General features: G+C 35.0%; 1 protein-coding gene across 5 annotated transcripts in view; it reads left to right on the forward strand.

Annotated features, from left to right (window-relative positions):
- Window positions 1-19,647, forward strand: part of LOC124359759 (mushroom body large-type Kenyon cell-specific protein 1) — a 129,944-nt gene that overhangs the window by 74,634 nt on the left and 35,663 nt on the right. For all 5 annotated transcript variants that reach the window (XM_046812765.1, XM_046812766.1, XM_046812770.1 and 2 more), the window contains exon 2: window positions 11,587-11,771. In XM_046812765.1, the coding sequence (XP_046668721.1) occupies window positions 11,587-11,771 (185 nt within the window). The remainder of the gene's footprint in view (window positions 1-11,586; window positions 11,772-19,647) is intronic.

The raw sequence follows: 19,647 nt of genomic DNA on the forward strand, positions 1-19,647 counted from the left end.
CTCGACCCATCTATGAGAGAGTGAAAAATACAGACAAAAGTCGAAATCCAGATTGTGACATTTCCCCCCCCCCCTTCTAACTACGAAACAATAACCCACAGTTTGTGAGAAGAGCGACGCCCTGGGAGGAAACTTTTGGAGCGCAAACCGAAGCCGCGATTAGAACAATTGGCACAATGTCCATCTGATGATTCCCGCAATAACCTGTCATATCTTGACAACTTTATAGACGATATGTGACAGCGTCGAGTGGTAGAGGGGGAGGGAGAGGGAGAGGATCGTTACAGGACCAAGGATACCGCGTGGCATGCCCTATCCTAGCGTTGGACTAGGAGGACAAAATATATATTTTAGCCTCGTATTTCTGCTGTTGAATGTTTATTGTTACCAGTATTTCATGAACAGTTATTTTACCACTAGCACAAATAGCAGTTGAACATCTACCAGCAATACACGAGTTTCTGAAAACACAAAATGGAATCAACAAATACTCACTGGACCTTTGTCTGACCTGGGCTCGTTTATGATATGCCTAACAAATAGAATTTTGTTGGCAAAGCAAACCCTGTCGATATTATTGTAAGACGAGTGTATCCCAATATTTGGCCTGCTCACAATAGCGTTCTCCATAAATGTTTTCTCTTCTTTGAGAATTTAATTGGAATCTTTATATCACCTCTTCGTTCTTTGTCCCCGGTTCAGCGCAACCTTTGTAATGATAACTATTCGATTACGTATTAAATGTGGATCCACACTATTGACAGAAGTTACAGAAACAACTTTAAGTACATTTCACGGTCTCTTGAGTGTAAGAAAATAAACAGTAACAGATTAAAACTAAAGTACTACTGTGCACAATAATTTTCATGTCAATCAACTTACTTCATGTAAGAGTTGCATCGTGGTGTATATAGAAGCCAGTAAAAATACTAAAGCTTGCTCTGACAAGACTGCTAAATATTACAAGAACAGACAGTATTTAATGAGAAGATGACGGACAGTCGGCACGATAGACGATCGGCAGACAACAATACGAGGTAAAAGCAGCAGTTATGCCAACAATACAGCGTAAAACAGATGTTCTGACTCGTGACGCACCACGAGCGTGATGGCGTGACGCTACTGGCACTGCGCGGCCTAATTGTAGATTTCTAACCTTTCTCAAGATTCTGTTTGATGCCATTGTTTCCGACCATTCCTGTGCGTAGCTGAAGGAGCGATGCTGTTCCTCCAGAGTAAACAAGACTCCGAACGTCTTTAATTCGAAATTAAGGTTGTGTTATATATTTCAAAACCTTCTTATAACTCTTATCTCTTTCTAAACTGTTGTAAACCAAGCGTTTCATTATAGCACTGCAATGTATTGCACCTAATGTTTTTGTTACTCTATCTACAAAAAACAGTAGTTTAATCTCCAAATGGTAAAATCAGGTCATAATGGTTTGTTGTTCCATAAACAAGCCATTTAAATATGCATGTTTTCCCTCTTTTAAGTATTAATGAATTAATTATTCTCGCTGAATTATTGATTTTTACTGCTATTTCATAATTATATTATATTTTGGTTTGCAAAGTGTAAATATATTAAGTTAAACACTAATAAATGTATACCTAGTTTGATTTTGAACACATACAGTTACATGAAGCCGAAACACATTTCTTTATACAGTAAGAAAAACAAACCCACGTTCACAATATGACGCGGCTTCTATAAAATCTGACAGTAAAATGTTCACAGGTTATCTTACAGCGTGGTGGAAATTACGTGAGAAAATACTCCAGAAGATGTGTTGATTTTCTAGTCTTTTGCGGTGCTCCATGCATTTTACATTGAGCGAGACTTCCATAATGGGACCAGCACCTTACTTATTGAATATAATATAGTTGGCTATTATTGCATTATTTAATACCAAAATAAAATATGTTAAATATTAACTCCATTTGGAGATCGGCGTTTGAAATCTGTAAGCATAATGTTATATCTGTATTAATTATAAATATTCTTCCTGTTATTAAACGAGTGACACGATGGTATCAGGAAAATAGCTGTGTTTTATATATGTATATTTATTAAGTATATTACTACGAATGATATATTTTTTAAGGTGTTAAAATGATCCCTGAATTCTTTTTTGAAGTTTCGATAAGAAGTTACTTCCAAAAAACCGTGTTCAGTTATTCATGTATTATAAACTAATATACACAAAATTATGATTTAAAACAGCTTGGGCATTTGTTCTTGAATCCAAGCCTGTATTATAATCCAGGTTAAGTATGAATAACTAATTACGCCGCATAGTTAGAAGGGTTTATATTGCGTGCGTTCAACATATATTTCACTTGGTGAAAGTTTATAGATTTCAATAAAACATTTTCTCAGCGGTTGAAGGCTTCAAACCGGATTCACCGTGATATTTCCTTTCTACTTTCCCGTTATGTTTGCTGGACACACTTTAGTCCCGCTTAATTTGTATCTTTAATTTTATTATTTAACTATTAAAATATTGATACTGACGGCATCATACGACGTGCGTTGGATATTAATCGTTGCTGATCCGTTCCACTCATGATATGAACGGTAATATTGGCCGGTAATATATAACGGTTTACGTTATTCTGTGTCTACCTACATGATGTAGTAATATTGACGTCTAAGATATTCTGTGTCTACCTACACGATGCGGTAATATTGACCGTCTACGATGTTCTGTATCTACCTACAGGATGCGGTAATATTGACCGTCTACGATGTTCTGTATCTACCTACAGGATGCGGTAATATTGACCGTCTACGACGTTCTGTATCTACCTACAGGATGCGGTAATATTGACCGTCTACGATGTTCTGTATCTACCTACAGGATGCGGTAATATTGACCGTCTACGATGTTCTGTATCTACCTACAGGATGCGGTAATATTGACCGTCTACGATGTTCTGAATCTACCTACATGATGTAGTAATATTGACGTCTAAGATATTCTGTGTCTACCTACATGATGTGGTAATATTGACCGTCTAGGATGTTCTGTATCTACCTACAGGATGCGGTAATATTGACCGTCTACGATATTCTGTGTTTGTATCGTCGCATATCATGCTTTCACTCGTATCGGTCAAATACAATCGTGTCGACTTTGCATCCTGGATTTGTAACGTTAAGTGGTAAGATACCAGGCCATCCACCTTAGGCGCATAATAGGAATTTTTTTATTATGTATAATAAAGTAACCAGGTCTTTTAAAAGAGGGTTTGTACCAGAAGTTTGTAAATACGGACACCCCAACAACAACGTTTGATTAGTACTTCAAGTAAACATTAGCTCGTTAAACAGTTCGACTGATATATTTTAAATTTATTTTATTCGATTTTCTTCAATTGTATAATTTGTAGTCCCACTATGAGATTGGTATCTTTGAGATTGAAATGTAAATAGTTCACAATAAAAAGAACTTTAGTGAAATTTGTTTTTATTTTTAGTATGAACAATCACCACAACAAATATCCTCAGATCTTGTGCTGATAAAGAGGTCATTTGCTGTTTCTTTCAAAACAGTTTTTGATTAGAAAAAAAAGTTTGCTATTCCCAGTTGCAGTCCTGACTCGTCGTGCCATTTAAAAAACAAGACATCAAACAGGCAGCGTAAATGTCGAGAAACTTGTCGACTGTCAGTAAGCGACCGTATCAACCACACACCGCTGCTCGCCTGTCTCTTCACCAGACGAGAGCGGACGGCGGGATGAAAGGAAAGCTACACTAGCCCAGAAGAGGTTCTTCTAGTAGTCGCTGTTGAAGGAGCAAGAAGACGCTCCTATCCTCGGCCATAACAGGATCCTCGACCAGTAATTGCGACTGGTTCGGCGCGGTGCTGCGCGGCAAACCGACCGGAACATGCTTCCGGCAGCAGACTCCATTCTCCGGGCTGGCCTAGGTCAGTGCTGTTTCTCACCGGCGGCGGCAGCACTCTCTGTGGACATTCCACCTGCCAACACTGCGGAACTAGAGAGATTTTGAAACTCACTTGCTTTTCTCCTTGTACACAAAGAATAATGGGAATGTGATTTCAACGGTTTGCTCTGAATTGTACTTTGATTTAAACCGCAATAATAACTAATAACGTCGAAATATAAACTGAAGACTGGAGACTTTAGGAGATGCACTATTTCCTTTCATGTTTATCTAACTTGCTATTTAATCACACTTCGCCACTGACAATGAAAGTCCATTTTTACTCAAACAAAATGTTTTATCACTTGACTTACACGATTGAAGCGAAAGCTAAATAATACTTTGAATCTACTGTCATGGCTGAGAATTGGTGTCACTTGCACTTGATGCTGAATGTACACGTTTCGATAGACACCTGGCTGTCATCTCTCCGACAATGCACTTGTTTTAGATACTGCAAAAGTGTTTCTGGTTTTGCATTAAATAGATTTATTCTTTGCAAATTGAGGACTCCAATACGCGTGTGTCTGTCTGATTTCTTGCAAGCTTCTTTTGACGCCTTTCCAACAATCCATTTCTGCGAGAGAGCGCCAAGTACATTATCAAGTAGTTGCAGATTTTACTTATTCAGTATGGGCCTAGAAGTAAATCATTTTTGCTCGGAATTCCCTTACCCGTGATGCAAAAAAGTGTCCAAAAAGTACATCTGGAACAGGTGGTGGAGCTTGACAGTTCATCGGATACATTTGACTGCGGGATGAATGAAAAGCTGCCTAAACTGCCTGTGCACTTGCCGATGTCACAATGTAACGGGTAAGGCGATTATCGCAAGATAACTGAGTCAAGCAACGTCGAACGTGACTGCTGCTTGGATGGGTGACCACTGAGTGGTCCTGTCCTTGCAAGCAGACCGCCTGCCCGCCCATTGGAGGTTCAGAATTCAACTTTAAGCCACTAGACCCTAGTTTAAGTGTCAGAGAACGCTAATAATATGGGATAGATATTATTTCTAGTTCTGGCACATTTGTATGAACTGTCTTACAACAAGCATGAACAAGATAAAATGAAGTTGCCACCTGGATATATAGCGCCAGGCCAGTGGCCACGTGTTGGAAACGGGCTCACGTGATCCAAAGTTGCAGCGTCATGATTCTGGAGGCCACGTCAAGTAGCGAGTGTTGTATGTGGCAGGGAGGTCGCGGCTATATTCGATACTAATTGGGCTGCCCAAAATGAGTGCTCGTCTGACACTGATGAAGGTCGTCGTGGCCTCTCCTGGCGGCTGCTTAGGGGAGTGAAGACTATAGTATTAGCAAATAGTGATTGCGACTAGGACACAGGTAGCTAACTTAGTGCATCTCCCTAATTAAATCCAGATTTTTGTTATTTGTATATTGCCATATATATAGCATATGCATATATTAAATTTGTATAAATGGCAATAGCCTTATTTAATTTCAATAAAGATTGAATTACAAAAAGTACTTGCTCCGCAGGGACTCGAACCCGGATCTCTCACTTGCCGGGTGAATGTGCTACCATTACACCACAGAGCCCTTACTTTTTACGTATCAATTAATTTTTTTTTTTTTTGCTATCTGTCACATATGCGTTTAAATGACCAAACTAACATATGATCGGAAGACCAAATACCTGTCAAACGACATATATATATATATATATATATATATATATATATATATATATATATATATTAAATATTATATAAATAAATATCTTATTTAATTAAAATAAACTATATATATATAATATGTATATAAATTTATCACATTCACAGTTTTATCTTGGTATATAAAGCCTGCGAGCAACGACCTCTGCCAATTATTAGAGACATTATCAACACATATTAATTTTTATTAGACGATGTTATCACTATTATTTGTACATCACCATACGAGCTGTCTACATCCTGTATGGGCATTTTAGTAAATTGTTTAAAACCCATGTCACTTGTTAGGTTATTTTTGATTGTTTATATTCGTTATGTTCTTGTTCTGCTTTTTGTTGTACATTTTTTAGTTATAGCCTGTCGTTGTTACCTTTATCATTGTTAGCTTAGTTTATTACAAAACAAAAAAATTGTTGCATTTAATTTATCGTAGTTAATTAAATTTATTAAAAATATTCGAGCATTTTATATTACAAATATCAAAGGTATTTAACATTTTTTGTTAATGTATTTTATTACTTTTATCTTGACTTTAATAACTACGTGTGTGTGCTATTAGATATAATTTTTATTTATTTATTTTATGTACAATTACAGACTATATGGGTTAGAAAATAAATACCAAAAATACAACGACGAGCCAAAATTATACTTCAACGCCCAAAGAACTTTAACTGTGATCGTTGTCGACTGAAACTGCAATAAACGTTCAGTAATCCCAAAGTGCTATTGGTATATTATCTCTCATCTCGATGGATTTAGTGCGAAAATCAGAATTTTTCTGTGCATACTCACCCTACTTATATAGTTATATTTCACCCTTCCTTTAGAATATAACTAAATTCTTTTTGACCCAAACATTTATACATATAAGTGTATAAAAGATCACGCACTTTTGGATGTTTTCTTCCTTAGACCGTTGACACAGACAATTAATATTGATGTTGTAATTGGCTCTAATTTTAGTTTGATTTACCACCTTGTCAGTACGATATACAAGTGCAGTGGAAGTACCACTAGAGAGAAGAGGAAGTAGGTTCGGTAGTACACGGGTGTCGGCGTGGAATCACTGTCTTACCCTTTGGAAACGTGACGTCAGCTACAACGTCAAAATTAGGCGGGAACCTACAGTCCTACAATCCTAAATTTATATCCTTTTTTTTATATAAGTGTAGCAAAAATGTTGTTGAAGTTTTGTAGTGGCTATTTCCGTAGAAAATGTTAGTAATTTCAGCAGGTGTTCTAACAATTATTGAATATTCTGCCGTAAAGTTGATCTCAATTGTGAAAAATAGTACTTAATTTAATTACATAATACTATTAAAATAATAAGCTTAATTACAAAATAATTTGAAAGAAATTTTTTCATCCATGTAAACTATCCATACTTGGCATGGAATGCATAGTTTTCAGAGTAAATGTGTGTGTTTAATTTTCTGCAACATTAGCGCCAGGTGTAGTTCCCATGATTGTCGTAAAAATGAACAACCGTTATTCCATCGAGTTAAAAAATCTTTGTACATTTTTCAAAATGTACTAATTAAGCTTTAGTAGGAGGGCGATGAAAATTCAGAAATTGCTAATAGAAACAATAGACAGAGAAAAATTGTACCGCAACATTGATAATATTCTGCGCTAAACAACGGTAGCCAGCAGAGTCGAGTCAAAAATTAAACGTCAACTGCCACAATAGGAGAGCGTGCGGGAAACCGGGATCGTTGCGTAGTTTTTTCGGTACCACTGATAACGTATTCAGTTATATTAATGGGCTAGGGTCATGTAATAGTTACGGAGGGCGGGGCACAAAGTCACTATTAATCTAACCATCAGCCGCGCACACATTAAACAACCGCGTACACAGAACTAACCGACTATGAACAAATAGTCGCACTAATTTCTAATTACTATAGATAGTGCTGTCGAAATACAATGAATCCATGTTTGCCGTTATTAGTAATTAATTATTTGTTTCTGTGCGCACATGTGCGCTATTTGTTCTACCCTGGCATGCATTGTTTTGTTAGCTGCAGCAATTATTGGCCCATTCCTGATCCACGAATTTTATTCACTTTATTTTGAATATGCCTTTTATTGATTTTATTATTCTCAATATTAATTTTTTACTCAGTTTATTTATTTTGATGTGTCAGGAGGTTCGGAAATATTATGCTCCACTCGTCATATAATTACATTTTGTGTACTTTATGTTTAATTTTTTAAACAATAAAGAATTATTACTTTTATATATTTAGTGATTTAAATTTATTATTTTAAAATTATAAATGAAAAATTATTTATTTATTTACCATAAAATTTTGTCTGATTATTCCTTTTTTAATATCACATATTATTTTTTTGGCGTATAAAATAAAGTTGGCTGTGGTGATCTACTAAAGGAGATATTGACATTTTGTGCTGTGATTGGTCAGATACTACTTTTCTCTCCAAGTAATTTTAATAATTTATTTCACTTATTTTTTTGTTATGAACTTATAACGTGTTTTTCCCATTTGAGAACTGCATCTTTCACGCGACAGACAAATCGTAATGTTTTCTCAACTACAAATTAAGATCTGCAAAACATTGCCATTATGTAAGTGTATAGTACGGAAATTGTAAGACTTAAGACACAGAAGAGAGAAAAAAATCAATATTTAAGTACTGTTAACCAGTTATAAATTCTAATTATAATAAAGAATCTATATTGAAACCAACAATTAATTAATTTTATTGCAAACTGTTCATAATAGGTTTAAGAATAAAAAGTCTAAATACGCACAAAAACATAGCAAAATATTCAAATAATCAATTGTTTAAATAGGTACAATATACACGTAGAATACAGCTACACAGCTACCTAGCCAAAAGATCTCGGTTAGAGTCTGAAGATATTAACAAAATGTAATTAGTTAAAAGAGAACCAGTGTACTATGACGTCAGTATTGATAAATTACGGAACAAGTGACAATGAACTGATAATTATCCTGCTAACTATGGTTTTAGGGTAAACCTATTTCTACAAACATCATCTGTAGTGTCGACCATCCGATGTGTTATGGATAGTTTTTATCTTAACTGTATCCAGGTCAATAGTAACTAAGCGACTAATTTATTAGTCTATTAGTCTCCAAAATGAATTACTCTCAAAGGCCAACTGTTATTACCACGGTCCACTCACTTCATTTCGCTAATGGAACATTGTACAAAAGTGGGTTAATAGCGTGATTCCGATATGCGTAAACATTTAAACCCTATTGTAATCTCTAATGGCTAGCTGTTTTTACATTGCCAGTTAGCATTTTATTGGTTGACAAGAACAGGTTTAAAGATACTAGTTGGACTGAGTTATGAAAATCTATAACTACTTTTTATTTATAGTATTCTTGATGTATACATACCTCCAGTATCTGTTACCAGTGACCAGTATCTGTTAGAGAGCATAAATACAATTTTACTAACTATATTTTCTAGGTAAAACTTGCAGTAGCTCCCGCTTAAATTCTCAAACATTACACGATTTGTGTACATTTAATACTAATATGAAAACCTAGTAACACAACAATGGTAGGAAGGGTTGGTTTAATGCGAATGATGAGTTTAGATCTATTTCATCTTCTGATTAGTGTAGCATCTGACATCCGGCACTGTTTAATCAAGATATTAAAATGACCAAAACCTCATCGTGATCTTACCGTTCATAACAAATTACACATTTAGAAATATTAGACCTCCTTAGATAAGGATTGCTTCAAAATTCCACACCGGGTTCTTCGCAGGATTGACAGGTCGTTCAAAATCATATTTGTTCATTTCTAAGCCTAATTGCATTAGAGCAACGGTAAATGACCATCTCTCATCTCCAAGATGATCGGTTAATACAGTTCAATAATATTTTATTATTATTTAAAGATACCATTAAATTTGGACTAAAAGCCAAGAAAAACAAAAAAATGTAATTGCCTTTATATAACTAACCCAAATTGACGAGTTGATTAACGTTAGGTAAGTTAATTCTAATAAGTTAACTTGCGAGAAGACTAAGAGTATTGCAGAATCCCGTAGGGACCCATGGAGTAACTAGTAAGCCTTTATAATTTTAAAGTAATTTATCTGCTAGCTCAAAAGCGCCATATAGTTCTAATTCCAAACAGATCCTCACACTCAAATTAAATTGAAAGTTGGTAAACGCAACGAGCACCTGCTTCAAATCTAATGCAGTCACTATTTATATCTACAACAGCTGTTTTAAGCTGTTTAGAAGCTCATGTTTATAAATCTAACAGCTTTGTACCCTGAGTATAAAAATTTAATTTAAATTAAATATTCGAAATCGGCTCGGAATTAACTGCCCGCTGAGGGTCTTTAAAAATAATTAGGATTCATTCTCCATTTAAGAGAACTCAAAATGAACTACTTGAGTACGAAATAATTGCAGTGTTCTTCAAAAATGTTGAAAATTCCTTTCCCTTTATTGAGTTTTGCCAGATGACAATTTGATTCAGGAAATTTCAGAAGGAATATTTGTGTCAACTAAATTGGTCACATGTAAAGTTTTGAATAAACACCCAAAATAAGTTCAAGAAGTTAAGGTCGGTACGTATTTAAAAATAAGCTGTTTTTTTACTAATCGATACCATTACAAGTAAGCTATCTTGTTGACCTGACTGTTGTCTTTACAAGTGACAGTAGCAGGTATCTTGTGTAACAGTTACATCCCATAACAGGTATATTAATGATAACCATCGTACCGTACTGTACTGGCCGTGGAACGCTAGTTACAATGGCTGTTCGCTGTGGCCGTGCCGTCGCCTTATACACTCAAGCATTGGTGACTCACACTCCTAGGCTAGACAATAGGTTACGACACTGTCTAGCATGGCTGGCCTTTATCCCGCCATTAAACGCAGTACCGAACACTGACAAATGTTCCGTGAATATTTGTCTTTTGACAGTGCGTCTCTCAGTATCATTATAATTACTATAACCTTGCGGCACGTGCTTTATCCCTACACCAGGACAGTATTATCGCCAAGTATGGGTCACAAAATGGGCTTTGTTTGTTAAAGAAGCTGATTAGAATTTATTGCCACCACGTCTTTGGTTTTTAGACAATGAAATCTCTGGCTGAGGCCAGTTTTACACCCGAAACTTATAGGCATTGAAAGTAAATTGTATTATTCCGCCACCGTTTCTGTTGATTTACTCATGGTTTTATGGAAAAGGCTGATTGTAAGTTAACTGACTGATTAATAATGTTAGATTAATGAAATTAAAGTAACATTGATCTAGAAATTCGACTGTATAGGCTATTGATCTCGTAAGCTAGTATCATCAACCAAAACGATAGTCAGAAGAGAAGTCTATAATTGCATTGAACAACTTCAGTAATTTCCGTAACGACATGCATTTTTGTAGCTTGTTTCCAAAGTTAAATAATGTCATCCTTAAGCAATAATTTAAGGAAACCCAATATTGTCTATACTCCTAGTAGCAGTTTTGAAAGCTCTAGAATCTGCGACATGTTACAAATGCAGATACGTATATGATATGTTTTATTGTTGGTGGTAGGTGAACTTGTTAATATTCCAGATAAAAAAGAGGGCAAGGTCATTTGAATGGATACAAAAAGATTATTTTGCAAATGCTATGTTTGTTTTGTACAAGTCTAAAACGTCTCGCAGAACATTTGGGTACAAAGAAGCTAGAGACAAAGAACCCTCAGATAAATTCAACTTGTGCCACAAACAGAAATACCCTATGTCTGTTTTGTTTTCAGGTTTTGAACAAGTCGCCGAAGAGTGGATAGACAGAAGGAAATGGAGGCAGTAACAAAAGCTGATCATGAGCCACGAAGAAAATTACTCGATGGAGGCGAAAGACTGGGAACCCTCGGATAAGTGCAACTTGTGCCACAAACAGAAATCACCTGTGTCTGTTTGGGTTTCAGGTCTGGAACGAGTCGCCGAAGAGTTGATGGGCAGAAGGAAATGGAGGCAGTACCAAAAGCTGGTCCTGAGTCACGAAGAAGATTACTCGATGGAGGCGAAAGACTGGGAACCCTCGGATAAGTGCAACTTGTGCCCGGAACACGGCGACCAGCCGCCCCCACCCCACACGGACACGTCTCTGCCGGTAACTGAGCCTGTTCACTTAAGTCTTATTGGTCCAACTTTGTGTCGCCTACTTAGTGCAGGTCAGGAAAAACTAGAAAATCTGCTCGTCAGTAGAAACAATAAATCATTATTTTTAGATTTGCTCTGTTTACTCTAATTTGTTTCTCATTATATAATTTAAAAATAAGTCTGTAAGTGAATACAAACGTTACTCCATTAGTACTTAAGCTGTTACTATTAAATCAAACAATAATAGAATTAATTATGAAAGTTAATAAATTTATAGAACAACGCTAAAATAAAACTTTATGTTTATAACTGTAATTTTAAACTAGTGAGTGGTATTACTCTGTAACATGTTCAGTTTAGCACCTCACGGCTAAAAACCGAATTTGGAATTTAACTTCTAATACTTTCAAATTCTAAATAGCGATTTGTTTTTAGTGGTCATTACGAACTCAGAACGTATGGAAAACTGACGTATTGTTTAACATAAAAAGTAGCAATTGCCAGATAGTGAAAAGTCAACTTACAGGTCTAACTAACAATTTCAATTTACATAGCTTGGTGGTCATTACGAACTCAGAACGTATGGAAAACTGACGTATTGTTTAACATAAAAAGTAGCAATTGCCAGATAGTGAAAAGTCAACTTACAGGTCTAACTAACAATTTCAAATTCTACATAGCGATTTGTTTTTAGTGGTCATTACGAACTCAGAACGTATGGAAAACTGACGTATTGTTTAACATAAAAAGTAGCAATTGCCAGATAGTGAAAAAAAAGTCAACTTACAGGTCTAACTAACAATTTCAAATTCTACATAGCGATTTGTTTTTAGTGGTCATTACGAACTCAGAACGTATGGAAAACTGACGTATTGTTTAACATAAAAAGTAGCAATTGCCAGATAGTGAAAAGTCAACTTACAGGTCTAACTAACAACAATTCTAACTTGTTTTTAGTGGTCATTACGAACTCAGAACGTATGGAAAACTGACGTATTGTTTAACATAAAAAGTAGCAATTGCCAGATAGTGAAAAGTCAACTTACAGGTCTAACTAACAATTTCAACAATTCTAACGATTTGTTTTTAGTGGTCATTACGAACTCAGAACGTATGGAAAACTGACGTATTGTTTAACATAAAAAGTAGCAATTGCCAGATAGTGAAAAGTCAACTTACAGGTCTAACTAACAATTTAACTTGGTGGTCATTACGAACTCAGAACGTATGGAAAACTGACGTATTGTTTAACATAAAAAGTAGCAATTGCCAGATAGTGAAAAGTCAACTTACAGGTCTAACTAACAATTTAACTTGGTGGTCATTACGAACTCAGAACGTATGGAAAACTGACGTATTGTTTAACATAAAAAGTAGCAATTGCCAGATAGTGAAAAGTCAACTTACAGGTCTAACTAACAATTTCAACTTGGTGGTCATTACGAACTCAGAACGTATGGAAAACTGACGTATTGTTTAACATAAAAAGTAGCAATTGCCAGATAGTGAAAAGTCAACTTACAGGTCTAACTAACAACAATTCTACATAGCGATTTGTTTTTAGTGGTCATTACGAACTCAGAACGTATGGAAAACTGACGTATTGTTTAACATAAAAAGTAGCAATTGCCAGATAGTGAAAAGTCAACTTACAGGTCTAACTAACAATTTAACATTACGAACTCAGAACGTATGGAAAACTGACGTATTGTTTAACATAAAAAATCTTTGGTGATACTGGAGTGAACTATATATTTCGACTAAAGGTGCTTGATTGAATGCGGCAAACATAAGCTGGTAGCAATTGCCAGATAGTGAAAAGTCAACTTACAGGTCTAACTAACAATTTAACTTGGTGGTCATTACGAACTCAGAACGTATGGAAAACTGACGTATTGTTTAACATAAAAAGTAGCAATTGCCAGATAGTGAAAAGTCAACTTACAGGTCTAACTAACAATTTCAAATTCTACATAGCGATTTGTTTTTAGTGGTCATTACGAACTCAGAACGTATGGAAAACTGACGTATTGTTTAACATAAAAAGTAGCAATTGCCAGATAGTGAAAAGTCAACTTACAGGTCTAACTAACAATTTCAAATTCTACATAGCGATTTGTTTTTAGTGGTCATTACGAACTCAGAACGTATGGAAAACTGACGTATTGTTTAACATAAAAAGTAGCAATTGCCAGATAGTGAAAAGTCAACTTACAGGTCTAACTAACAATTTCAAATAGGATATTTGGGCATTTTGTAATCAGGCCCAAGTAAAAATGGCTGACTTAATAATACAATAGCTGACAAATAAAAATACTTATACAGTTACAACATATACAGTTATACCTTCAAGAGTGACATTTTTGTATTTATAAGGAACAAATAATTTAAAATGTGCAATTGTAAAGTAATATTTGATTAAATATACAATATATTTTAGCCATAAATGAATAAGAGCACATACAGTACAAAACACACTAAAGTAATCTTAAGTAGCTGTCAATTCAAAATTTAAAATATTTTGCAAAACCAAAATTTATTGCTCCGTCCTAAAGCGAAAGCTTTATTAGAATATATTTATTTTTATTGGTGGGAATCTTTCACCCACACCTGATAGTTGTTCATGAGGTTTACCTCACTGGAAAGTATGCACTTTTGAATACCCTGGTAAATTTGAAATTTAAGTTAGGGTTTTGAATTGACGATTTTATTGATATGCTGTAAGGTTTTCAATTGTCATCCAAACCACACAGCCAGTAAATTTTTAAAACTTGACAGACAATTAATGTTATGTTGTTGACAAATTTTGCTTTTCTTGTGTGATAAATCCAAAATCACGGTTTAGATGAAGTTATAAACTCAAAATTCTATTCACAGCGAATATTTTATTTATACAATAACAGCTATTGAACCAAAGTTAGTACTACAGTAGCCATTTTGTTAATGTCAGTAAAACAATCATCGAGCATTTTATGTTTAAGCGTTAGAATTATTGAAAATTGTATTGAAATACAGAAGGATATTCATTCTTCTAAACGGCACAACCAGCAGGTTTTTGAAAGATAACTAGAATTAGGCCTGCTCTCTTCTAGCTTATCTAGCCTGCTCAAAAAGACAGCAGATTTTGAATTTCTCGTTTGCAAATTACAGAATCACGTTTTAGGTATGGTTATGAAAATTATGAATTATTTTATTAAAAAATGTCACGAATAATACCTCTTTTCCAACATCCGACTTGTTGACCAAAGGTTTATAATTATTAGACAGGAGATAACTAATGTAGTGTCAAATACGAATTAAAATTATTTTAATCTTTAAATGCTATTAAGTAAGACAATATGTTCGGTTTGATTGGACTTGATAGCTTATGTTAAGAGTCATGATATATACTTGTCTGGTGCGTTTTCTTGTTAAAATAATTACAGTTATATATATAATAATAGGATTACATTTTTACCCACCCAATAAATGAAATCAGTATCAAAGCACGAGTAACAAAATGAACTCGCGACATTTATTGCGAAATGTCGGCGCTGTAAATCTTTGGTAACTTCACCCGGAAGATATGAGGACTGGCGGGGAGGAGAGGTGTCAAACGGGGTTAAATGAAGCCAGATATCATGTGTGAAGCAAACGGACCCAATAAAGCGTTAGCACTGTTTGGTCGGTCTTCTCGCAGGGTTTCATCGCCATTGGATTTGGTTGGCGACATTAAAACTGAAGGACGGCGAGAACTCTTCCACGTTAATGGTTCCTTTTCAAACAGACTAATCTCTTCTTTCTTTTGAAAACTAATTTAAAAAGCTTTATTTCAAAGATATTTCTATAGATCTTTGTCCTTTTGAAAATTGGATTGGTTCTTTAGTTTCTGACCTGTTTGAAATATCCAAATGGAACCAGTAATTAGCCATTAGTGTTGCAAATTTGGATATATATATAAAGTATATATATATATATATATATATATATATATATATATATATATATATATATATATGTATGAGATAATTTTTATCCGTTGATTCAATTTTTCCTCATACATTGACTTCTGAAATGTAAATAAAGCCTTCACCTTTATTAAAATCTGAGTAATTTACTTCAATTTACAAGTTGATATTTGCAAACCATACTTATAACACCGATAACCTCTTATAGCACTTTCCTTCATTAAAATCTCTTCATTACATGATATTTAATTACCTAATTAAGACTAGTCTTTAATTAATTATAAACTGATTGTAAACGCATTAAGAAAGTATTAAATTGTGCTTCATACGAATACTGTGGTAATCCGAAAACTAATTCAAGTTTTCATAAAGTATAAATTACAACGTTTGTTTCTCATCTTATGAGAGAATTCTTGTGACAATGGAAACTATTGTATTGTTTAGAATCGCCATTTCAATCAAATCATAGAATATAAGTTGTTTCTTTTTGTTCTTGCTGTCCCTTTGTGGATCCATACCGATCCTTTGTGAATTTTAGATTTTCAAATCATGAGCTGCTTTTATTCTTCTGTAGAGTGACCATCTTGAAATGGACTTGGACATCATTATATATATATGGGGCTTTATGTAATTTTCTCATAATAACACGTGGACGTCTGGATTCCGCATTAAACGCCTTTCGTTAAAGACAGTGAACTTTTAATTTTGCTAAAGACTTGTTAGAATTATCCTTCAATAAACTTGTACTATCTTTAAGAATTGAACTTTCAAGGAAAGTAGACAAAGAACTTTTCAACAAAAATCGATGAAGGTTGAAAAAACCTTCAGAGGTTATAGAATATGAGAGTAGAGAAGGCCGAGGGCCGGACCGGCCAAGACGCATGCATGCATGAGCCACACGCTCGCGCGATGCATATTGCTGATGCATACATAATGCAGGAGAGGTGGGTTTAATTGCAACGTCCTCTCACGGGGAGCGGCGTGGCGCGACGGTCTCCTGAAATAGTGCCCTAATAACGAAAGATATGTCCTGTACAGTACTTCCTTGCATGGCACGCCCTCTCCTTCGAGCCTCTCTATTCATAGTAACCGCTTTGTAATAAAATACTTTTTAATTATAGCAACAAATACAAGATTATATAGTACGTATTTGTAAGGGGCCATTGGTTTTATTTAGAACTCATCTCTTACACAACCAAAGATGTGTATTGCAGTGAATAATTGATAAGTTTCTTTCATCTTTTTTGTGCGGTCTTGACCTCTACCAGGCATTCCTTTAGGCCAAGGTCAGATGATCCTTATCATGGCGAACCACGATAATGACCATGGTTCCTACCCGGGATTCGAACCTTGGGGTGGCAAGCTGAGACTGCACAGTAATGAATAACAAATATAATGAAAAGTCCGTGTTATAAGTCGATATAAAAATTAGTTTATGCTTTGGACGTCCACGGGGTAGTGCCTCACACTGCAAACGTCCATCCAGCAGACGGAAGGCGGACGAATTTATTCTCATCTTGTCTTTCAGTTGAGTTGCGACCTCCATCAGGGAAACATTGAAATAATGACATTTTAGTGTACCTTGGTGTAACAGTGATTTTGTGAGAGGTGTACCATAGATTGCTGCTGGCAGTTGCAGCAGTGATGACTAAAATACAGTCCTGCTGTATTCATTTAGTAAACGAAAACATTGGGTTCACCCCATTAATAAAATAAGAAAAGTGTTTGTGGAATTCCATAATTTAATAGCAGTTTTAGAAGGGGGTGAAGAGAGATTCAGACGGTATTTTAGACTAATCAGAGAACAAGTCGAAGAGGTTTTGACATTTATAGAAAATGGTATAAAGAGGGAAGACACGAATTACAGGAAATCAATCACAAGCAGTAAACGGCTAATTGTATAGTTATGGCTAACTGTAAAAACTATTAAAAACCAGCAAAATCCTAAATGCTTTTCTTAGTTAATATCGGCAAAACATAATTTTACACATTTATCAAAACTTCAAAAAGCTACTACTATACGCCAAGTTAAGAGTCAACGATCCGACAAGGAAATAGTTAGCAAAGCCTGATTTGTGAAGTTCAAATACCACGGATAAGACGATTCAGCGACCAACAGAAACAATTCGCGGCTAGGAAGTGGTTGGTGTCTGTTGAAGTAACGCCGTGCGCATGCGCAGCCGAAAACGTCCACGCGGACGTCGCGACTCATGACTAAGGAATACTCTGTGACAATATCAATGAATTATACGTTGTTTGGTATCATTATTATCGTTATGATGTGTACAATCTATATATACAAATTATTTTGGAATAAAATTACAAATAAACCAAAATCTGGATTTGATTGAGGAAATGCAGTAAGTAACGAACAAGGTAAACATATGGCCGGTCCCAATCCCCTGCACTTGTGTTTGTGTGGGTCTACGTAGTTATCAACCTCAATGAGATGGCTAGGTGTGTATTGTCTTTACTCACCTAGCTGTGGCTCTGACCACTCATATTGATGGACGGCTTTATTTGCTTTTTAACACTCGAAATTTTAGTTGTTTTATATAATATAATAATTATTAATGGAACAATAGAATTTCCTGTAGAAGGTTGACGCAGTCGGTACAATTACCTCCTGGGCTAAACTGTGCATCTGTATTGAATGATTATTTCGCATAGTCATTTTCATTGGATAATAAATTTTATATTCACGAGAGAAGACATTAAAATAAGTCGTTAATGAATCAACTTCCTGTTTATTTGAAATTTAATTATCAGTTATTTATTAAAGTTATTGTCAGTTCATAGTCACTTATACACACAAAGAACGATCGATTGATTCATTTTTTAATATTTTTCTTGGCTGAGTAATTTGCTTAAATTCCAATGGATATTTTAATATTTGACATGATAGTTCTTGACTACTTGTTGCTCCGGTTAAAAAATAAAGAGTGCATATCATATTTCAGATGGCCGTTTACGTTATTCACATTGAAATATATAAATCAAAATGTTTTAAGTCGCAGTTTCATTTTACATTTTTTCTAAAATCGTTATTGGGCTGTAGCTGTGAGTAAAATTTAATAAAATGTGTCAATATGATCAAATGTTCGATAACTCATTTACTGTAAAGAATTTAGCAGTTATCCGTGGTGGTGCACGCAATGTCTTGTTGAACCACAGGGACACCATGGGCATATTTTTTAACCATCTTGAAGTAAAAAAGCATAAAGTCGTGTAAGGAAGAATCTAGGGAGCTTAGATCATTGAATTTACCCAGTCTTTATACTTTGAGGTCGCCCTGTACTGGGATGTTCACCATGAAAAACTAGACGCAGAGACAACTATTGAACTCAACACAGAAGTGCAGTTTTCAAACGACTACCTTCACAAGTAGGTGTCAAAGTAATCAATTGCCTCCCTTATTACTAAAAAAAAAAAAAATCAAAACGAGAACCTTTTCAAGGCTCGTTTAAAACGTCTTTTGGCGTCTGTGCTGAGGAGTTTTTTCATTGCCGTTGGGATAATCAGTAATTAGCTCCCGCCCCGAATTCTAGCGTTAGAAGTGTGAATGGTGGTATTACTGTTAACGTCTGTGTGTGTATGTGTGTGTGTGTGTGTGTGTGTGTGTTTGCGCGTGCGTGTATGCGTACGTGCGTACGTGAGTGTGTGGTTAGGCTACACAAATAAAAAATGACGCTTGAAATACAATTGTAGTTTTATTAATGTAATAAAGAATTTATTATTAAATCATAAGAGTTTCGAGAGCGCTGTCCCGTTATCAAATCAGGTTGACTGATTTGATAAAAAACTAGACATTAGTCAAGATTAACATTATCAAAGAACATAACTGATTTACATATAGTGTGTGTAAGTGCTCTTATTATTTGTTGGCTTTTAAGTAATTGTGTGAAATGTATTATGTTGTTTTGGGCATTGTTGCTAGAT

Source organism: Homalodisca vitripennis, chromosome 4 (assembly GCF_021130785.1).
Source record: "Homalodisca vitripennis isolate AUS2020 chromosome 4, UT_GWSS_2.1, whole genome shotgun sequence".
In the NCBI taxonomy this organism is placed as follows: domain Eukaryota; kingdom Metazoa; phylum Arthropoda; class Insecta; order Hemiptera; family Cicadellidae; genus Homalodisca; species Homalodisca vitripennis.